Source organism: Nicotiana tabacum, chromosome 19, assembly GCF_000715075.1.
Source record: "Nicotiana tabacum cultivar K326 chromosome 19, ASM71507v2, whole genome shotgun sequence".
Classification (NCBI taxonomy): Eukaryota; Viridiplantae; Streptophyta; class Magnoliopsida; order Solanales; family Solanaceae; genus Nicotiana; species Nicotiana tabacum.
The window spans coordinates 72,475,285-72,499,450 of NC_134098.1; the positions used below are offsets into that span (position 1 = coordinate 72,475,285).

At 38.1% G+C, this 24,166-nt stretch overlaps 1 protein-coding gene across 1 annotated transcript; it reads left to right on the forward strand.

The window, feature by feature from the left end:
- The first annotated feature begins 9,981 nt into the window (after window positions 1–9,981).
- Window positions 9,982–22,771, forward strand: LOC107799616 (glutamine--fructose-6-phosphate aminotransferase [isomerizing] 1). The gene is made up of 11 exons (XM_016622759.2): window positions 9,982–10,311; window positions 11,262–11,434; window positions 13,163–13,271; window positions 14,463–14,608; window positions 15,216–15,380; window positions 17,661–18,021; window positions 18,129–18,379; window positions 18,455–18,569; window positions 18,681–18,936; window positions 19,007–19,175; window positions 22,346–22,771. Exons 1-11 carry the CDS (start codon window positions 10,104–10,106, stop codon window positions 22,427–22,429), a joined length of 2,037 nt encoding a protein of 678 aa, XP_016478245.1. The 5' UTR covers window positions 9,982–10,103; the 3' UTR covers window positions 22,430–22,771.
- The last annotated feature ends 1,395 nt before the right edge of the window (window positions 22,772–24,166 follow it).

The window sequence follows — 24,166 nt, forward strand, 5'->3', positions numbered from 1 at the left end:
CGGTTGTCGACTAATCATGTTTTCTCCTTTTTAATTTAACTAGTTTTAGTTTTAGTGTACGATACTTTGCACGTGTAAATCGTGCATTTACCGTCTTCTTTTCTGTAATTTAGGAATAATTAATTATATATAACGTAAAATTCACCTCGAAAAATTAATATATTTTCACGTTAATATATTTCCTCTCTAAAAGTTGATCTGTTGAAGACTTGTTCTAACAAATGATTTGGAGTAGCGTATGCAGCTGTTCAAATATGTAGCCGAAACACCAAACTATCTTTTAATTAGTTGGCTAACAAATGTGCAAAAGGATTTTGTTACATTATCCATTTGACTTTTTTCACAATTTCCTTCGATAAACTTTTTATATGAATTTTTATGTAATATATATTGCACAACTCATTGTTTCTAGAAAAGTGAAATTCAAAATAACATGCATTATGTCATGGGCGGCTTTCCAGCCATGCCCCATGACCCTTTGGACGCGCCCCGTGGCGTCCTGGCAAGCTTCCCAACGCCCATCGCCACGATCGGCCCCGTGGTCTCGGCAGCTCCAAGTGACAAGCGCGCATGTGCCTCTGTCGCCCCACCGATAGCTATCGCTAGCGCGCAACCACAGGCAGATGCCAACAGCGCCGCGCGCGCAGACCCTGATGCTAAAGACAAAGTTGCTGCCAACGTACTTGTTTCTGCTTTGTAGAAGACTAAATCCTTTTCATTGTAAATATAGAGTAGTTTTACTGCATTTTCTTTAAGTGTGATTTTTCAACTTTTGTAGGTCTAGTCATGTAACTTTGATTTATTTTTTTTAAGCATTATTAAGGGGGACCAAGCAATCAAACTTTCAAGCAAGCAAATAATTCTTTGTACTAGTGTCTCTCCCCCCGACACCGTGTTGTTTTTCTGTAATAGCTTTCATTCAATGCAATCAAGCTTTCTTTCATTCTCAATTCTCTTTTCTGCTCTCTCTTTCAATTGATCACGACATTGATTTTTCCGTAAGGCACTGACAATCTAGTCTAGCGTACGGAGGGAACCTCAGGTGGCGGACATGAATTGCACTGACATCAGTTGCTTAGCCTTACGTCGCCCTTCCAAGGAACTTTAGGAAGGCGCCGCATAACAGTTGGTACAAGAGCCTAGGCTCGACATCGGACGAGGGATTACATTGCAATTACCACCATTTCTGACCATGGTGAATTATGGGGATCGCATTGCGACCCTTGAGGGAACGGTTGACGCATTACGGCCCGTCGTGGAAATGGTTCCTGACCTAAAGACCAGCCTAGTGCAAAGGTTGGACGACCTGGACCGCAGACTGATCTAGGCCGAAGTTGACATAGAAAACATCAGTCGCGACTCTGAAGGAGACCGGCAAACGGCAGCCACAGAGGCAACTGAAATTTTTGGTAAATTTGAGGTCCTTCAACAGGAGCACGCCGAGGATTTAGCCAACAGGGCACAAGAGGCAGACGGGGTGACTGACATGCAACAAACTATAGACAACTTGACAGGCCAGCTCAATGTTGTCAATGCTGCTTTACAAGGCCTGCTTCGAGGAGGTGGAAACCAAATCGGGGGTATTGTGAACCTCGCCCCTATGGCCCAAAAACTGAAAATTCCTAAGCCAAAGCCATACAGTGGAGCTCAGAATGCCAAAGAAGTGGAAAACTTCATCTTCGACATTGAACAATACTTCGATGCTGTGGGGGGACTAGAAGAAGTTAAGAAGGTATCAACTGCTGCCATGTATCTTTAGGGTGATGCCAAACTTTGGTGGCGGGTGAAATACGAAGCCATCAAGGCTGGTGAAGATGCCCTCGAGACATGGGCAGAACTGAAGGCAGCCATACGCCTACAGTTCTTCCCCGAAAGTGTTGAGTACAATGCTAGGAGAAAGCTACGGGAGCTCCGCCAGACCAAATCAGTGCGGGATTACGTGCGGGAATTCTCTGCGCTCATGCTGAACATCCGCGACATAGGGGATAAAGACAAACTCTTTACCTTCCTGGAAGGGTTGATACCTTATGCCCGCATGGAGTTGCAAAGTCAAAGGGTAGACACGTTACCTAAGGCAATCCAAGCAGCAGAGTGCCTTGGGGATTATCAAGTGGAAGCCCGGAAGGACAGGCCTCAACAGCCTGTCCGAGGAGGATACAAAGGAGGCCAGCGGAACACTGGTGGCCCTAGCAGAAGTGGAGGAGACCGGAGTGCAACCAAATCTAAGGCTCCCTCCTCAAGCAGTACTAGCGTTGTATCTAACAATAATGATCGGGGGAGGAAAACCCCCTTAGGATGTCGTCATTGCGGCGGACCACATTGGAATAATGAATGCCCACATGCACAGATGAACGCCCATCAAGCTTTTGAGGATGGGACAGATGACGATGATGCGGACCAGACCGAACCAGTAGGTGCATTCAATGCCATTGTTGGCTCTATTTCTGAGCCCCTAGCGGGAACCAGTGCTGGTATCCGTAAGAAGAAGGACCTCTATCCAATCGCCAAGAAAGGAAAAAAGAAGGCGAACGAGAGGACTCCTCCTCATCAAGAGAGGACCTTAATGTTCGTTGACATGAAGGTAAATGGCAAGCCCATTCGGGCGATGATAGACACGGGTGCTACCCACAACTACTTAGCCTCGACTCAGGTGGAGCGCCTTGGCCTAGTTGTAGGAAAGGGCAAAGGTCGTGTCAAGGCTATCAACTCACCACCTCAGCCAGTGGGTGGAATAGCCAAAGAAGTACCGGTGAAACTTGGCCCTTATGAAGGAAAGTTCAACCTGCGCGTGGTGATCATAGATGACTTCGAGTTGATAGTGGGGTTGGAATTCCTGAGACATACCAATACCATGCCCGCACTGTATGCAGACATGCTACTGATGATGGGAGCAAATGGGGCCAAGCCCTGCATTATTCCGTGCATTCCCATGAAGATGGCAGCCGAGAACATCTCGGCCTTGCAGTTGAAGAAGGGGTAAAAAGACATGAACCCACGTTCCTGGCTACCCTCTGCATGGAAGATATAGAACGCTCCTCGGGTCCCATTCCTGCACCCGTGAAGGAGTTGCTTCTGGAATTTGAAGACATCATGCCACAAGACATGCCAAAAGCATATTCCGCCTAGGCGAACTGTGGACCATGAGATTGAGTTGGTGCCGGGTGCGAAGCCACCTGCCCGAGCACCGTACAGAATGTCACAACCCGAACTCACCGAGCTTCGGAGACAACTGGCGGAAATGCTAGACACAGGGATCATTGTGCCCTCTAAGTCCCCATACGGGTCCCCTGTGCTATTCCAAAAGAAACATAATGGTAGTTTACGACTCTGCGTGGATTACCGGGCTCTAAACAAAATCACCGTGAAAAATAAGTACCATATTCTGCTAATGGCAGACTTATTTGATAGACTGGGTGGTGCGACAGTATTCACCAAAATAGACCTGAGGACAGGTTATTGGCAAGTTCGGATTGCAGAGGGTGATGAGCACAAGATGACCTGTGTGACAAGATATGGGTCGTACGACTTCCTGGTTATGCCCTTTGGCTTGACTAACGCGCCAGCCACATTTTGCACCTTGATGAGCCAAGTTTTCCGAGAATACATTGATGAATTCATCGTGGTTTATTTGGATGACATTGTAGTATATAGCCAAACACTGGAAGAACACCTGAGCATTTGCGGAAGGTCCTAGCCCGATTGCGGGAGCACGAATTATATGCGAAGCTATCCAAGTGCTCCTTTGCTCAGAAACAAATTGAATTCCTCGGACATGTCATCGAGGAAGGGCGGATCAAGATGGACCAGCAGAAGATTTAGGCCATCACAGAATGTCCGCCTCCTAAGGATATCTACGCCTTGAGGTCGTTCCTTGGCCTATGTAACTTCTATCGGCGTTTTGTGAAAAGTTACTCCCTCATTGTGGTGCCGCTGACAGAACTTCTCAAGAAAGTCACACAGTGGGACTGGGGCCCCAAGGGGGCAGAGGCCTTCAACGCATTGAAAATGGCTATGTCTAGTAGCCAGTCTTGGCCCTCCCTGACTTGGCCAAGCCATTCAAAGTGCAAACGGATGCCTCCGACTATGCACTTGGTGGAGTATTGCTACAAGAAGGGCATCCCGTAGCGTACGAGAGCCGGAAACTGAAGGATGCAGAGCGGCGCTATGCCGCCCATGAGAAAGAATTATTGGTTATCGTTCATTGCTTACGCCTTTGGAGATATTATCTACTGGGAGCCCCATTCGTGGTCAAGACAGACAACGCAGCCGTTAGCCATTTCATGACCCAGCCAAAGCTGAATGGTCGATAGGCTAGGTGGCAGGAACTCATAGCGGAATTTCACTTCAACCTGGAGTACCGAAGTGAGAAGACCAATCATGTTGCTGATGCACTCGGACGGAGAGCTGATCTAGCATCGGTGTGTGTACTCGCCGCCCTAAAGGGAAGCGAAGTAACCACCACCATAAAAGACCAGATACGGGATCTACTCATCAAGGATTCTACTGCACAGTATTTGATTGATTTGGTAGGACAAGGCAAGACTCGCCAGTTCTACACCGAAGATGGTTTCCTGAAAGTGAAAGGGAACCGACTTTATGTTCCTAAAGGAGGAGATCTGTGAAGGGCTCTTCTGGCAGAATGCCACGATACTTTGTGGGTCGGTCATCCCAGTGGGTAACGCACCATAGCATTGCTTCGCCATGCATATTATTGGCCTCAAATGGTCGATGACGTCGCTCAGTATGTGAAGACTTGTCTAGTATACCAGAAGGATAAGTCAGATCGCTTGACGCAGACAGGGCTCTTGGAACCACTAGCTATCCCAAAAAGACCTTGGGAAAGCATTTCCCTGGATTCATCACCGAATTGCCCAAGGTCGGAGATCTCACAACTATCTTGGTTGTGGTGGATCGGTTTTCCAAGTATGCTATCTTTATAGCAGCCCCACAATATATATCAGCAGAAGATACAACTCGACTCTTCTTCTCTCATGTCGTCAAATATTGGGGCCTACCTAATGACATTGTTAGTGATCGCGACTCACGCTTCACTAGCAATTTTTGGACCCAACTCTTTAAGTGTCTCGGGTCAAAATTGAGTCATAGCTCAAGTTTTCATCCGCAATCTGATGGCCAGTCGGAGCGATTCAGTGGCATGCTAGAGGAATATCTCCGGCACTTTGTGACCGGATCGCAGAAGAACTGGGTGAAGCTTCTGGATGCTGCTCAACTGTATTTCAATTCACAAAAGAGCACAAGTACCAACAAAAGTACTTTTGAAATTGTTATCGGATAGCAACCGCTACTCCCACACACAGTGAACGCACTAAACATCTCAAAATCTCCTCGGGCTGCTAGCTTCTCAAAAGAGTGGAAGCAAAATTTGGAGATAGTGCGGAGCTATCTTGTCAAAGCCCAAAAACGGATAAAGAGGCTTGCTGATCATAATCGCCGCTTTGTTGAATACCAAGTGGGAGACAAAGTGATGGTCAAAATCCCAAAGTGGTACTTGTTTGCAGAAGTCCATGACCCTCGCCTATTGCAAAAATATATTGGACCCTTGTCCATTGAAAGACGCATTGGGAAAGTTGCATACCGGGTGGATACCCCAGCTTGGTGAAAAATCCATCCTATTTTCCATGTCAGTCTACTGAATTATTTTCGGGAAGATATGGAGGATCCTTCACGAAGCCAACTCACAATACCAAGTATTCGAGGTCCCAATTTAACCGGGAAAAGGCGTGCTGAAGCTATTCTTGATGATCGAGTGATTCACGCCTCAAGAAAAGATCACCAAGAGTTCTTGGTGAAATGACAGGGATGTAATGCAGAGGAGAATACTTGGGAGAGGGGAACAAACCTCAAAGCCTACAAGAGCCTGATTGATGATTACCTTGCAAGGAAGGCGCCGAGGACGTCGCCAACTCAGGTGGGGGAGAATGTCATGGGCGGCTTTCCAGCCATGCCCCATGACCCATTGGACGTGCCCCGTGGCGTCCTGGCAAGCTTCCCAACGCCCATCGCCACGGTTGGCCCCGTGGTCTCGGCAGCTCCAAGTGACAAGCGCGCATGTACCTCTGTCGCCCCACCGATAGCCATCACCAGCGCCCATCTATAGGCAGATGCCAACAGCGCCGTGTGCGCAGACCCTGATGCTAAAGACAAAGTTGCTGTCAACGGACTTGTTTCTGCTTTATAGAAGACTAAGTCCTTTTCATTGTAAATATAGAGTAGTTTTACTGCATTTTCTTTAAGTGTGATTTTTCAACTTTCATAGGTCTAGTCATGTAACTTTGGTTTATTTTTTTTTAAGCATTATTAATGGGGACCAAGTAATCAAACTTTCAAGCAAGCAAACACGTCTCTGTACTGGTGTCTCTCCCTCCGATACCGTGTTGCTTTTCTGTAATAGCTTTCATTCAATGCAATCAAGCTTTCTTTCATTCTCAATTCTCTTTTCTGCTCTCTCTTTCAATTGATCACGACATTAGTTTTTCCGTATGGCACTGACAATCTAGTCTAGTGCACGGAGGGGACCTCAGGTGGCGGACAACAATCGCACTGATATCGATTGCTTAGCCTTACGTCGTCCTTCTAAGAAATTTCAGGAAGGCGCCGCGTAACAATTATCATGATATATGTGAAACAAATAACGAAAGATCATGATATATTTGACCTTGTACTTTAAAAGAGTAAATTATTTTCAATCTAAAAGTATAAAAATGTGAACATCTTCAATTTCAAACTAACAATAGGTAGAAGATGCAAGTATCTCAAAGACTCAAACCATCTAAAAAAAAATTGCATCAACTTTAACAAATTGATCGAACAATAGGTAAAGGAACTACTACATAAGTCAATGGCAAAAATGGTAAAAAAAGTAGAAGTCTAAACCAAACAAGAAAGTATACATGCTGATGCTACCCAAAATCAATGCTTAGTAGTAGTCTGAGCCTTAATTGTAGGATTCTAATGAATCTTATTAATTACAACAATCTCATTCATAATTAGAATCTAATATTCCCTCCGTTTTAAATTACATGAGATAGTTTGACTGAATACGAAGTTTAAGAAAAAAAGGACTTTTAAATAATGTGGTCCTAAAAGTTTAAGGGACAAAAACTTTATGGTACCATGACATTTGTTTGGGTATAAAAGCTTCTTATTAAGAGTAAAATAAAAAGTTTAAACCTAAATTATTTTCAAATATAAAAATGTGTCATTTTTTTTTCAACGGATTAATAAGCAAAGCGTGTCATTTAAATTGAGATAGAGGGAATAAACTTTTAAGCTTTGCAATATGAATATTAATGTTCTTGAAACTAAAGAGTTAATTCCTTGTTTTAAATTGAAAATTGATATATTACCGATTTTTGGTCTTAGTTCATTATCAAAACGTTGAACATCAAAAACCAGTTTGAAATTATATGACTGAATTCTGCATATTCCATTTTGAATCATATATGAATGCGAAATATATATAACCATATTTATTAGAAGAAATATATTCGATTTTGGAATTTCTAAATACAATATTAGGACTTTCAACATAATTCAAATAACTAAAAGTTTATTAACCAAAATTTTAGTTAATACGCAGACCTTACCCCTACTCTGAGGTAGAGAGGCTATTTCCGATAGACCCTCGGCTCTTTCCCTCCAAGAACTTCCCACCTTGCTTTTGGGGTGATTCGAACTCACAACCTCTTGGTTGAAAGTGGAGGGTGCTCACTACTAGAGCAACCCACACTTGTCAAACTTTTAAAGTATTAAATATTAAAAAAATTAAATTACAATTTTATACAATGTGATTAGAAACCAAAATTTAGAAAAAGTAATTGTTTAAAATTCGGAAGAACTAAAACGAGTGCGAAGCTTACGTGTTACTTGAATTTGAGTCAAATAATGATTAAATTGCTTATAACAAAATAAAGAAAAGGAAAAACTTGAAAATAAAAACTTTTCTAAGATTCCTAATGTGTTTAAAATTTCTTTTCGTTTTTGCTTACCCGAATAGCCAATAAGTTTGGTAGAATTAGACTAAAAAAGATGTAAAATTTACGTTTAATTTGGATTTCGACAAAGCTAGAGTTTTATTTTATTTAAGTTGAAGTCTAATAATGATTAAATCATTTCTAACAAAATAAAAAACGCAAAGACTTGAAAATAATTATGACTTCAAATAAGGAAAGAATTTAATAATAAAAAATTAGTAGATTTCAAATTCGTAAATATTAGGATAATAATTTAATTACGATTTTATCCAATGTAAAATTATTTTTAAAGGGTAAAAAAACCGAACGACATTTCGCTAAGTGACTTCGTGCTTTTAATATAGTATAGATAGATATAGATGGATAAATAAACATTCATGTAATATGACTAGTTGCAGATGCACTCTTTGTATTTCAAAATTATACTTTTAAATCTCTTATACAATGTAAATTCTACACAAATATTAGTTTGCATAATATTTTTATTTTACATGAGTGTTAGTATTTTGTTTTGAGTTTGGAATATCCGTAATTAGTTGCTTTATTAAAATAGAATAATTTAAAGAGAAATTAAAATTGCAAATAGAAAGCTCAATGCATTTAATTTCATAAATTTAAGAAAAAGAACAAACATTTTGTTAAAAATTGTTATTCAATTATTTGATTAAAAAAGAGAATAAGCATTTATGAAACGTGTATTTCACGTGAGACTATCTTTTTGTTAGCAATTTTTTCTAGAAATAATAGTTTATTTTTATATTCGAACACAATTCACCTTTAGACTTGGCATTTTAATGAGATGTTATTATAATTATAAAAATCTCATAGTATATTGATACCACAAGTTCAAATCAAAATAAATAATAATTTTAAAAAATCAAATTCAAGATCAAAGTTTTGAAGCTTTTGATGGCTTTCAATGGCTGGCGGGGCAACATACCAGGGGCGGCCCAACCTCATCGGAGGCCTAAAGCAAAATCTTAATAAGAGGCCTTAATATATATATATATATATATATATATATATATATATATATATAAAATTTAATGAACGTCGTTTTAAAAAAATTAGACAAGTGAGGATGTGGAATTAAAAAAATGGGAACTTAATTTTTATAAAATACAGAAAATTAAATGAATTTAACGTTGATTGCATCACAACTGAAATGGGAGAACCCAGAAAACATAAGTGACTCTTTTTTGTTAGTAAGTTCCTTTCTATATTTGGTAACAATTCAACTTTAGATTTTTCATTTTACCATTAATGAGATGATTTCTAGCCCAAAAACTTATATAATTTATTTAAGATTACAAGTTTCAAAAGCCTTCCTTTATTTCATAAAATCCATGTTCAGTCAAACACTTTCATATAAATTGGGACGGAAAGAGTATAATTTATGTAAGAAAAATAAATAATAAGTTAGATTATTAGATATAGTTACGTGACCAACTAATGAATAGAGAAATATAATTAAATAAAAAAGTAAAATAAGATTGACAAAAAACTATTTTAGTTATATTAATTAGAGGAAAAAATCGAGTTATTAAAAATTAATATGACAATAAAGAAATAAATTTATCAATAATAAAAGATAATTATATAAATAATATACTAATATATATAAAAAAATATTAATAATTTTAAAGCCTAAAACAAAGTGTTACACTTGATTTAGGCTTGGGCCGCCCTGATACTATGTCATGACTCATGAGCAAGAAGGTACTAACAAAGTAATAAGATACGCTCTAGCAAAACATAGCAATTTTATTGGATAAAGTGCTAAAGATATGATGACAATATTTACATTATTTATTACTAATAGTAGCAGTAGTAAAAATCAAGAGTGGTCACAAGTCACAACTGGGAGCTTCGTTGGCGAGAAGTGACGTGTTAGAATTTAATTTGTTGGAATGATCTGTTGAAATCCGAATCGACATAGAAAAGTCAATAGTCAAATCTCGTTACCTTTCCTCCTCTTTCCCATGTGCTTTCCTGTTACTCGACATCTCACTAGTATATATATGTCTCTCTAAATCAACCATCCTTTCTTGATTGCATCAAAATTTTCTCCAAAAGAAGAAAATATTAGTGCAAGATTCTCGTCCTAGAATGTGTGGAATATTTGCGTACTTGAATTACAATGTCACCAGAGAGAGACGCTACATTCTAGAAGTTCTGTTCAATGGGTTGAGGCGTTTAGAGTACAGAGGGTATGATTCAGCTGGAATTTCCATTGATTCTTCTGATTCTGATTCCCCTCCTCTTGTGTTTCGTCAAGAAGGCAATATTGAATCTCTTGTTAAGTCTGTCTACCAAGGTACAACCATAATTCAATTATTATGTTTTTGGGTTCGACCCTTTTAGATGCTGATTTATTTCATGCATTGATCCGGGTCCTCTTAATTTTTTTCTCCATTCATGGCAATTTCTTTTTTTGATGAAAGATTTTAGCTTGCTGTGCTTAGGTTTTTTTACTGTTAATCGTCCGTGCTTGATCTGGGTATTTTTTCTTTTTCGTTTTAAATTTTCTGTTAATGGGTATTACTTTATGTGTTGGACGAGAAGAGAGTGAAATAGAAGCTATATGATACTTTCTTAAGGAAATGCTTTAAATTGCTGAGTTTAAGTTCGTAATTGTTTTAATTTGTTATCAGAAAAATAATATTATCACCTCTAAGTTATGATCAGTTTGATTATGATCCCGCGGATGGATACATTCTTCTAGGAGCAGGTGAGGTTAAGTATGTGATTGTGCTGTGCTATAAGGTATTGAAAGTAAGAAGTACAGTTGCTGAGAGATGGTGAAGTAGTTGGACGAATGATAGGAATAATGATCTTGAGTAGGATGGTTGCAAATCTAAGTGCTGCATCTGCAAGATAACTCAAGTATTGGCTACAAGAATGATTTTACGTAGAAGCCCCGGAGCTTTGGTTCAATGGTAAAGAAGTAATGCGCGGGATGTGCAGTAGGCTCACGTCACGATTTTCTAACTAAAGCTTGGTATTTAAGTGGGAGGAGGGCAGAGCAGTGGGTCGAGACTCCCCCAAGTTTTGTACCTGTGTGCCAAATAGGGACGGACCAGCTAACTCATAGGGGATTTCTCGGTTATCCAAAAATAAAGGACCTAGGAGGAAATTGTCCTTTTATGACATCCAAATGTTTATACACTCTCTGAAATGTTTCTTGTTTGAGTCTGCCTTTACACACTCACATTCCCAGTGATTGAGTATGATTTTGTGACCCTAACACTGAGTTCACTTGCTCAGATGTTGCTGCTACAGATTTGAATCTGGAAGAATCATTTTCTGTTCATGCTGGAATATCACACACTCGGTGGGCCACACATGGGGAGCCTGCTCCTAGGAATAGTCATCCTCAGAGTTCTGATGCTGGAAATGAGTTTTTGGTTGTTCACAATGGTGTTATCACCAATTACGAGGTTCCTGCGACTCTTTCATCCTTGGTTTCTTTACATTCTGTTATTAGTTCAGTTGCTTATTTGTTACTCTCATTTTCTGAGGCCGAGTCCTGCTCTGGATGGTTAACTTGTGGTTCCTATTTTTTTCCTATTCAGTAGAATGGTGTGTCAAATAATAATTATTTGCTTATTCTGCATCTGTAAGATTATTAGTTATAACTGGTTTACTGTTTTTGCTATGTGTCCCATATTCTTAGTAATTAACTCGCTTTTTAGAATTTGGTGGTTCTGTTTGAATCCTGAAAGATTCTTTTGAAAGTAAAAATTAGAGGGAACTATATCCAAGTTGACTAATGTATTTTCGCCTTGAATTTCTTTGTGTGCTGACCTTATCTTAATCTAGCACAACTTAGTTAGCATTTTCTTGTAAAATCATTTGCTGCTGAATTTTAGAACTGTCATGTTGAACATTTGAAAGTACCAAACTCTATGAAAGTATGAAGTCGTAAGATGCATTACTTATCAAAAACAAAATACAAAAGAAAAAATGAAGTAGGCAACTACCCGTTCTTGATAATTTCAAATTATTGGATGGTGATGGTAGAAGTTTGTATACCTTTCCTTTCTGCATCATCTGAATTTAGTTGGTAGGAGAGAAACTGCTGATACATGCAAGTATGGGATATCCCTCGTTATGTTCAGAACATAGTTGGAAGGAAAGAAGAACATGCTAATTTCTGCTAGTGCAGAATATCCCTTGTAGATCATGGCGTCATGCAGTTATTGCTCAGAGAAATATGCACTAGGTGGATATACTCTGGCATTATCCCAGGTCCTTAGTTAATTTACGTTGCCCCTTTTCCCACTCTGGTTTGGTGGTGAAGGCCATGATACCATTAATTACCTTTCCTTAATTTGGAAAGTCTGTCCAGATTAGTCATGTAAGCCTTATTATTGCCGAGGTATACTCCTTGTATACGGGCATGTTTTGCCCCTTTCTAATAAAATTTGTTACCTTATCTAAAAAATTATTGCGGAGGAGCTCTATTATCCATACTAAACCAACTGATGACAGCTGCAGAGGAAGAATAGTTACGGTATTGCATTGCCTGATCTTTCCTGGACCTTACTGCTGTTAGTTTACAGGAGTTGTGCAAGAAACTGGACTTCTTAGAGTGGTTTCAGTATATAACCACAGCCTGAGAAGTCTCTGGATCATGGTGCTAAGGATTCTTACCAGATGGAGAATCAGCTATGACTTATTAGTGTGTTAACTACAGTGTTCCATTTGTTTCCACCCGGACCTAATTATTTTCTTTCACGGTCCGGGGATTTGCCCGCAATGTTTTTGGCTGCTATTTTCTGTCTATTGTGGAAAACTTTGTTTTCGAAGAACTCCATGTTTCCGTTCAATGAGCCGCGATGCATTTATTTTTCATCTTAAATGAGAAATGAGTTTGGACTTGAAAGATTTATGCTGTAACATTTCTGGAAAATATATCAATTTGGTTACTTGAAGTGCTCTCTTATTTGATTTAGTATGTTGTTTCGAAGTTTCACTTTTCTTTTTTTTGATTTTTTGTATGCAACTGCGAAGTCCTAAAATTAAATAACTAATGACCTTCGGTTATGTTATACCTCAGTCATTTTCGTTCTCTTATGCATATAGGTATTTCTTGATCACTTTTATGTGCACTTGTTCCTTTTGTATTATGCGCTTATGCATTTTGCGGTCTTTTGATTCTCCAGGTGTTGAAAGAGACCCTTCTCCGACATGGTTTCACCTTTGACTCTGAAACAGACACGGAAGTAATTCCAAAGCTTGCGAAGTTTGTCTTTGATAAAGCTAATGAAGAAGGTAAGTAAAGTTACATCCAGTTGACTTTTTGGAATACATGCTTTCAACACTTCTCAGCTAGTCCTTCTTTTTCCTTCTGCTCCCTTGACCATGAAATCTGGGAATAGCATGACCATCATTGTTGTGTTCGCTGGGTTTGTAGTGTTTGCTTTAAAGCACATTTCTCTCAAGATATTTTTAAATGTAGTTTTGACGCAGATCATTAGCAACCTGCTTTGATCTGCCTAGCGGTGATGATATGCAAAGGAATCTCCAGCTAGGCAGTTACAGAACTAGGATGTAGAGCAAGAATATTTTAGGAGAGATTATTTGGAAGTCCAAAAGATCAAAGGCAGCTAAAGTCCTGGAATCAGAAAGTATATGAAAGGAGAATAGTCCATGGAATTATTAATGCAGCCACTGTTTATGGCTAAGGGCTAACCCTATTGATCTAATACTGAAGTAAAGATACACCACACAGTGACTTACACAACTTAGATATCATTGCCTTAAAAATTAAATATTGATAATATTAGTTTGACTCCCAAAGAAAGAGTGATAAGTTATTTAATTGGTTCTCCTATTTTTATAAATTAATAAATGGGTTCTGCTGTTTCCTTTCGCAATTAGTTTTTATAGCATCAAGTTGCAAGTAGCAAATTTTAACTCTTGAATGTACTATCTTTATTCTTGGGTGTTTTTTCTCTCTTGCAAGATGGGTCAATTTACTTCCGTGTGGTACCTCTCTAAAGTAATCTCTATATTTGAGTCTTTTTTCTTACCTCCTCATTAGCCAAAACTTTTCCTAGCTATGGAATAGGTTTCGTCATAGAGAGATCTTGCAATGTGCGATTGATTTAGTTATTAACTCTTTCTGCCCCAAATTTTACTTGGCTTCATCTTCTTTTTAGAAGGGAAGCCTTGGAGCAACGGTCGAATTGATAGGTCACGGGTTCGAGCCGTGGAATCAGCCAAGCATCAGGGTAGGCTGCCTATATAACACCTCATTGGGGTGCAGCCCTTCCGCGGACCCTGCATGAACGCGGGATGCTTTGTGCACAGCCTCTCTACCTTCATAAGGTAGGGGTAAGGTCTGCGTACACACTACCCTTCCCAGACTCCACCTGTGGGATTTCACTGGGTTTGTTGTTGTTGTTGTTGTATGAAGCATAAAATAGTTTCAGTAGAATAACTGTTAGACTGTCATCTCAGGTGACCAGAGCGTGACATTCAGTCAAGTTGTGCTTGAGGTAATAAGGCATCTGGAAGGAGCCTATGCCCTCATATTTAAAAGTCGACATTACCCAAATGAATTGATTGCTTGCAAGCGTGGTAGTCCACTTCTTCTTGGTGTAAAAGTAAGTTAACCTGTACTTTGGATGAATCTGATATGAACATCCTTTAAATCTTTAGATTCCCTTTAATAGACTTTCTGTTTACAAGAAAGATGCATTATTCTTTGCCTGTCGAATCATTAACGGCTTGGCTCTTGTGTCTTTTACACAGCCATTACCCTCTTATTTTGTTCAACCATGAAGGAAATGTTAAATTTCTTTCGGTTATCACATAAAAATACAGTCTAATCTGATTTGCACAAGTCTGTTTTTAGCTTTGTACCAGTCCCACATATTACCAGAAGAAATCCAGTTTATCACCTCTCCTACCTTTTAACCACAGGACTGCAAGAATGGTGTGTGACTATTCAATAATAAAAAAGAATTAACATCATCCAGTAGTATAAAAATACTTATATCAACTTTTGTATGTACAAACTGGTATCCAGGTTTGATTTATCTAAGATTAGGCTATCATCCTATTGTTCCATAACGTAGGTCTGTATTGGATTAGGATTTTACATTCATATAGGGATGGATTTTCACCTAAATGGTCACCAGAAGAAATTTACTTGACTGTGCAATCCATAGGTTCCCAAGTTAACAAGTGTCTAAAATTCTTTGATTCCAGGACTTAGAAGAAGAGACCTCCGCAGAATCATCATTTAGTGATGCTAAATTTCCTTCAAGCAATGGGCAACCGAAGGAATTATTCTTGTCCAGTGATGCTAATGCTTTGGTTGAACATACCAAAAAGGTCTTGGTAATTGAGGATGGTGAAGTTGTTCACATCAAGGTACTCCCTTATTGCTAATTTCTCCATACGAATATACTGATCAAAATTTGTTTTATTTCTCGATATGAAGCTATCTGTCATTAGAAATGGAGTACATGACTACTAAGCGAACTGTAAATACTCTCTCCTTCTAACTTGAGCAGCTTTCTCTTTAGTAATATAGCACCTCTTCATTCTGATGACCATACACGCTTAATCTTTGTTGGTTCTTCGAAGATGCAGATGAAACTGTCATTATTTAGAAGGTTCTTTTCTATTTAATATTATTGTTGTTGTAATCTCTTCTGTAAATTACACCCTTCTTCATGGATCTCATTTACAAGGCTGCATGATTCTCTCTCTCTCTCTCTCTCTCTCTCTCTCTCTCTCTCTCTGTTTTCTTCTTTTGTTATCCCAGATAAAAATGGGATTTACTTGAACTTGTTACACAAATTATAGTCAGATTTTTTGACTTGTATGGAGTGGGTTGGTGACGACATTATGTGGACCCTTTTCTTTAGTTTTTAACGAATTTCATATGGGTATTGTGTTGCGCTCCTCCAAAACACACTTAAAACTTGTTAGAAGCTAGAGACACATGCTCGATACTTACCCGTAATCGCACCAGCAAAAAGCTGGTTGTACATGTACTGGAGATGTATGGGTGTCTGAGTTCATGTAACATAGATTTTGATGCTTCATTTAGAGCGTCATGGGGAAAGGATTGTGCTATTAGACCAATATTGCTGGAATTAAGAGTTATGGGGAGGCAAGGAGCATCTTATTGGTTTGTGTGATGAGGTAGGATAATGATGCAGAATCTTCTTTATGATTTCTGCACCAAGAACTATTTAACTTGAAGGGAAAAGCTCCTTCGAGGACTAAATTTTATACAGATGAAAGAGAGGGAGCAATGGCTAAATTGGGGTTGATAACTTAGGAGAAAAATGGTATTTTGAAGCTGTTTCGGGACTTGGACGGATTGTAATGAATTGCATAAACAGTGAATTTTAGCAGAGAATATGAGGTAAGATAAGCAGAAAGCTACAGAAGATCATCACTTAACAACAAAACCTACTCCCCAATTCCAATCTAGTTTGGTGTTGGCTATATAATCCTTGATATCCATTCCACTCAATTTGACCCCATTTCATTCTAATTGTAATATTTTCTCTTAGATCAAATTTCAGAGCTCCCTAAATTTGGTTGCTGAAAGTTCGTAGCAGATACCAAATTGAAGTGGTTTAACGATTTTCCCCCTTTTCCTTCTCTTTATTTTATTTTTTATCATCATATGTATCACCTTTTAGCCCCATAAGACAAATGAAGGTTAAATGGACTACACGGGATTGTGGTGTCTAAATTCCCTCAATTCATAGATTAGGGGAAGTCTTTTAGGAGAAAAACATGATAGATGTAACTCATATAATTGAAACAGAATGGCGGAAATGGAGTTCTAGAGGAGTGTTATACGATACTATATAATAGTTGAGAGAGTAATCATGAATTTACTATGGAAATTCCAAGTGAAATGTAAGTCTATGGGAGTAATATGGAATTTCTATGGTTCAATACATCCAGAATATGAATTTACTAGAAATGTGGATGTTAAGATTGCGCAGTCATAAAAGATTGAATAAGATGTGGTAATCAGGGTTTGTGAGCATTTGATGCATTATGATACTTAAAGTGGGGCAACAATTGGGAAGCACATTCATGACCTGGTGAACAGTGGCGGAGGCATGATTTCTGCTAAGGGAGGTTCAAAAAAGAAAAAGTTAAGAAAATTAAAAGAAACTATAGCCGGTAGGAATTGAACTAGCGACCTCACAAAGGTTTTGGACCCCCTTGACCACTGAGCTATGCTTTTGAGCTGTGTCAAGGGGATTCAAAATATAATATATAGAGGTACAAAACGGATTTTGCCTTATATATACAATGTAATTTTACCAGCGAAGGGGGTTCGTGTGAACCCCCTTCCGCCATCCTAAATCCGCCCCTGCTGGTGAAGCTCACGTGGTGTTTAGGGCCACAATTTTCCATCTAGAACATGGGTTCAGTGGGTTTAGACAAGCTATTGGAATCTATGGCTAATATCTATGTAGATTGTTGCAGCATGTGTGGGAATCTTCATCAAATATTTTACAAGCAAGCCCTCTTCCACATTGCCATGAAGGGCCTAAATGCATTTTGAATGGCCGAGGCATTTAATCATCAATCTATAACATGCACATGACCTTTTCTTCCCTCTTCTTCGTTTTTAGAGTGGGCTTCTATAATTTTTGCTTTCTGATGAATCAGGACGGAGGTGTGTCAATTTACAAATTTGACCAGGCTAAGAATAATCATGGTGGTACTCTTAGTAGACCTGCTTCTGTTCAGCGTGCCTTATCCATTTTGGAAATGGAGGTAGAGCAGATAAACAAAGGAAAATATGAGCACTACATGCAAAAAGAAATTCATGAGCAACCAGAATCTCTAACTACTACTATGCGAGGGAGACTTATACGTGGAGGATCATGTAAATCAAAGACTGTGCTTTTGGGGGGCCTGAAGGATCACCTCAAAACCATAAGAAGAAGCAGGAGAATTCTTTTTATTGGGTGTGGCACTAGTTACAATGCAGCTCTTGCTGCAAGATCCATTTTGGAAGAGCTTTCTGGTTAGTTGTTTAAACTTCTAATAAAGTTGTTTTGATCTCTATAGCGACGGACAAAAGGTAGATCCTAGAGTAGCTTTGGTCTCACTAGTTTTATTTCTCTAATTTAGGTATTCCTGTAACCATGGAGGTTGCCAGTGATTTAGTGGACAGACAAGGGCCTATATATAGAGAAGATACAGCTGTCTTTGTTAGTCAATCAGGAGAAACTGCTGACACTTTGCTTGCATTAGAGTATGCTCTGGAAAACGGCGCATTATGTGTTGGCATTACAAATACTGTTGGTAGCGCAATTGCTAGGCACACTCACTGTGGTGTTCACATAAATGCGGGCTGTGAGATTGGAGTTGCAAGTACTAAGGTAGGTACTCATGGTTTCTTGAATTTTATTGGTCACCTTTAGTGTTGGCTTCTCAATTACCTCCTTGATCAACAGGCATACACGAGCCAAATTGTTGTGATGGCCATGTTGGCACTTGCAATTGGAGGTGATACACTCTCAAATCAAGCAAGAAGAGAAGCAATAATTGATGGTCTATTTGACTTGCCAAGTAAGTTATCATTTGGTGCTAACATTGTTGTTTCTATTTGTCCCTAAATGTCATGGGATGCTGATTGTTCTAGTATGTCCTTTTTTTGGCTATGTTATACATGAATTTCAGGCAAAGTGAAAGAGGTGCTCAAGCTTGATGAAGAAATGAAGGATCTTGCTAAACTGCTAATTGCTGAGCAATCACTTCTTGTTTTTGGAAGAGGTTACAACTATGCAACAGCTCTTGAAGGTGCTTTGAAGGTAAAGGAGGTGGCACTCATGCACAGTGAAGGAATACTTGCTGGAGAGATGAAACATGGTCCCTTGGCTTTGGTTGATGAAAATCTCCCTATTGTAGTAATCGCCACCCGTGATGCTTGTTTTAGGTTAGTCTTTAATTAATAAAGAGTTTCATGACCGTGAATGCCAGTCTTTTAAAATTAGGTTGGTGTGCAGCAAACAACAATCAGTCATTCAACAACTTCATGCACGGAAAGGTCGACTGATAGTGATGTGCACAGAAGGAGATGCAGCATCTGTTTCTGTTGGTGGATCATGTCGAGTAATTGAAGTTCCACAGGTTGCGGACTGTTTGCAGCCCGTAATCAATGTAGTTCCATTACAGGTAACGTTTCTACTCTGCTTAGGCTCATAATTCAGTGAAATAAAAACTTCTAGTGACTATTGGTTGGCAACTATACGGTATTGGCATTCTTTTTAGCCAAAAACATTTTTGTTGCGAATACATGTACTGTTTCTACCTAGCCCTTTCTGTGTAGAATTTATTTTATCTTGGATCTGCCTGTGCATTTGGGTAAGTTTGTGGAAAAAGTGGGATTCTGGAAAATGTTTGTTTCCTTATGATACAAAAGCTATTGCAGACCCAAAATTAATAAATATAATGGGCAAACTCTCTAACAATTAATGCTTTTAATTGAGGCCGTTCACACAATTTAACAGAGCAGATAGAGGATGTTTGGGGTCTTGCCACCATCATTTACGAAATATTTCCACCCGCTTGGCCTAAGAATCAAGCAGTGACGTAAGGGACTTGTTGCAGACCTAGAATAGATAATTATGAGCCCATTTGGCTTAGCTGATTTAAATTAGCTAATAAGCATCAAGTGCTTAAAAGCACTTTTAAATGCTGAAGCTGATTTACTAAATAAGTAGTTTTGTGTTTGGATAAAAGTACTGAAACTGATAATAAGTTGTTGCAATATTTGAGGAAAAACAGATAAGCACTTTTTATGTTAAATTGACTTAAATGCCCTAAAGTTGTTAACGCTAATAAGGGCATGATGATTACAAGATTTTATATTCTACCGTGATTCAAATACAAAATAATTTTAATGATTCAAATACAAAATAATTTTATGTCTCAATTTATTTCTAATACGAGATTTATTAGATGAAACTATTTTATGATAAACTAAAATAAAATCTTGAACCAACAAATTTCTTGGTTTTCATAACCAGATTTTGGTACTTAATGCATTTAAAGAACATTTGTAAACAGTTACGAGGAAAATATGTGTTTCTTATGATGAGAATATAATGATGAAACCATCCATAACTATTGATGCAAAGAAAATTGCCAGCGATGGATATCTTCATCTCGTTCGCCGATCTCCTTGTTGGAAGTAGTATAATAATATTAGGGATAGAATAGTAAAAGTTTTGGTCAAACCTAAAGTGCTTATTAGCTCAAATTTGATAAGTTGGGGGTGACCAACTTATGACTTATTTTGGCTTATAAGCACTTGACTTATAAGTACTTTTAATTTTACCAAACACGTAAATAAGCTGAAAATGACTTATAAGCCAGTTTGACCAGCTTATAAGCTTAGCCAAACATCCTCTATGTCAACTCTCTAATAGCTTAAGTGTGTTTGTTCACACAATTTAGTATAAGCTAAAGCTGCCTGCAATTCCCTTAAAGAGGGGCAGACCGGTGCACATAGCATCCCGCATTCGCGCAGGGTCTGAGGAAGAGCCGCAACCCATTTGGATGTGATGTAGGCAGCCTACCCTGACGCAAGCATCAGTGGTTGATTCCACGGCTCGAACCCGTGACCTATAGATCATAGGGAGACAACTTTATTGTTGCTCCAAAGCTGCATTTCCCTGTGTAATCGTGGAAATTAAACTGTTGGCATTATATGGCTTGACATGCATCTCCTAGCTGGATTAGTAGATTGTACACAAATCTACTTCCTCGCCAGGGATGGGGGTATCAGGATTCTGTGTACCAATATGTCTGCTCTTTCATAAGTTTTTGGACTGCATCCGTGAACTGGATTACCCAACATTTCAGTAGACAAAATGTAAGGCATTTTGGTGTTGTCTGATAAATCTTTTAGCCAGACGTGCAAATGAACTCTGCATCTTTTCGTTCATTTGGCATAAAGATTTCCAGCCTTGTTGGCCTCTAGTTGGCCTGGAATATAACAGGAATACGATTTGAAAACTAGAAGTATGTCAATCTTTTGTTAACATTTTTCAATGTGAATCAAATATAAATTAACAAATAGGGTTATGGAGCAACGTCATGTTTTGTTTATTCGTTCGTAACATAAGTTTCCTATTCTTTTGATGGCCGGGTGATGATTTTCATTAATGCATATAACTTGCGGTATGGTTGCCTCTTATTTTACATGTTCAATCTGTGGCACTCCTGGGACATCTTTTATTAGGTTACTCTAGTCCTATTTTCAATGACTAAAATGATGCATGTTTGTTAAATGTCATTTTCCAACAAACAAAAGCAAAACTACCTCTATGTGCCTCAGCCACTGAATAAAATGAAAAGAACACTATATGGCCATAATGACTGGTTCAAGATGCAAGCTAAAGATGTGTATATCCAGATACACCTTTAAATTAAGACCATAAATTTGAAGTCCTTAAAGTGGGGTTTGTTTGGTTGCCTATTACATTATTTTAGCCTAAAAAGAAAATAGTAAGTGTGCAGTAAAGTCAGATACTTATCTACCGTGTAAAGTTGAGTATTCATTCAATTGGAAATAGCATCTGTCTGAGTTATGTAGTAGTTTGAATTTCTTTTGTGTTGGTTTGATCACATCTCCAATGATTCAAACCATGAGAACTTATCAGGTCCCTTCAATATAAACACTAAAGCGCTTGTTAGCAAATTATATAGCAGGACCGAAACTAAGGTGCCAAGATCATAAATTTTCCACTTTGTGGTTTCTATTGTTCTAATACTATGTGTATTATTTTGCTACACTTGATTGGCAGCTGTACAAATTTTGCTCTCATCTCTTTCCTCTCTCTCTCTGTGTCTCTCTCTCTCTCTCTCTGCTAATCCTCTACTTGCTCTGATTTCTACCTTTAAACCACTGAACGCCATAAATAGGCAAAATTTCTCTCAATCTTTATCGTTTACTTGGTCACAGCTTCATATCATGTAAATTTGTGTTATTTTGTGAAAGCCTGCTAGGGGCCAAGAACCACTTAAGATCATATGCAATATGATAGACTGGCATAGCGTATACCATAACATGCATTTTTCATCTTCTTCTAAGTTCAACGCCCTCACCGCCTCCTTTTTTCCCCCTCACTTCCCTTCACTCGATGCATTGATCATTTAGTGGCCTAGCAGAATTCGCTGGGATGTTGGTAAATTAAGTGAAATTTCATGAATCATGACAGTTGCTGCGCAGCAGCTTTTCTTTTGCTCCAGTAATATGCAGACTGAAAGCTTAATTTCTGTTTGAGGTTTTACAGCCAGCTTACTTGTTCTCTTGTGTTTGTCGTCTTTGTCCTGCGCAGTTATTATCCTATCATCTGACTGTACTGCGTGGATACAATGTTGATCAACCTCGCAATCTTGCCAAAAGTGTCACAACACAGTGAGCTAACCATTTTCATAGTCTTGAGCTATGTTCAACCTCTACCACTTGATGACAACAATTAGTTCTACTAATACAGCTTTTGACTCCTACTGGCCGCATTGACCCGAACAATATATTCAATTCACTTTGTAACATCTAGGTTCTGTTTGCTGGGTAACATATTTAATATAGCGGTGTTTTCTTATTAGTGATTGGTTATATAGTTGAGCTATTCTCTTGTAAACTAAGAACTATTGAAGGAGGATAGATGAAGATCATTTGGAGCAAGTCGAGAGATATTGCATTTCAGGAAGAGTACTCTGTGATGTTCAAAGTTTGCAGTGAATTATCGGTAGTGTATTTCTAGTGGTGGTTGGTCCATTAATGGCTATTTTAATTGAGTCAACAACTCCGTATTGGTCCATTAATTAATGGCTATACTATAGTGTCCTCCTGGTTTTCTATTAACCTTTCCCAAATAAGATATTGATTGTTTAACATTCCAATTGAAAATCTTCTTTTAAGAGTACGAAATGCATAATTGAGTGATGTCATTTTGTATCGTTCTCTTAAAATATATCGTATAATGACCTAACTTTCCCTCTGAAAATTTGGTTTGTTGATTCTATATTCTGAATCCATTTCTTAATTAGCTAGATGGACCAATTATTTTTCTTCCTCTTCTATTGTAAAAGCCAAACACACTCCAGTCGAATATTCCTTTCTTCCTTTTATAGTGTCCAAACATTAGAAGCTTGCTCATTTTTTTTTTTTTTTTTTGAGGAAAAACAAAAATTATACAGAGTGTCGATAATAATGAGTTGAATAATCGTCGCATCCCGCCCCACGCCACTACCTTTCGTTACATTATTGATATATTTCGTTACATCACGCCACTACCAAGTAAATCTATAGAAACTTGGACATATAGAAATAAATTATCTAACTTTTCCTTTTCCCTCCAACCGAACCCAAATCATGATTTCTCATGTTTTCATTTTAACTTCGGTGACCGTTAGGCCATACCTTAAAGCATATAATATCAGAAAAAAGAACTTAGAAATATTTGGAGAAAGTGGAGAAAAAATAAAAGGATAGAAAAAGTAAACCTAAGTTTCTGTCTCTACTACGAATTCTAAAATTTTCTCATTTAATGTTTAAATCCCTTCAGGTAACAATGAAATAAGAGAGAAAAAAAGAAATCCATGTAGCTCATCCGCTTGCCTAGTTAAGGATTTCAAGATTTTATTGTTCTTTACCTAGGAATTGTAATTGAGTTCTGTCATATTCTCTTTTCAAATCTTTCAATTCTCATTTGATTGAGACTCCAAATCAAAAATGCTTATTAAAATCATCGTCAGATTATATATATTATCCAGAAGCAAAAGGAGCACATGCTGACAGAATTATATAAACTTAAAATATGAGGTATATGATGATGGAGGAAACCGTGAAAGCAGCATCCTTGATTATCTACTGACTTTTGCTTTTCTTTAGAAAATTATATTTGACTTAAAATCACAATGTCTCAGCAGATCATAAAAGTTTAGATTAAAGAACAAACAATTAAGAAATAAAAAAGTAAACATTGAATTAAATTATTAAATGGATAAGTGGGGCCATAATAGACTGATTGACATAAAGGGTCTTTTCAAGCACGGGTGGATGTAGTTTGTTAATATTGTTCAATTGAATCCGTAACAGAATAAAAAATTTATATGTAAAAATAATAGATATGAATCCATAACTTTAAAAATAT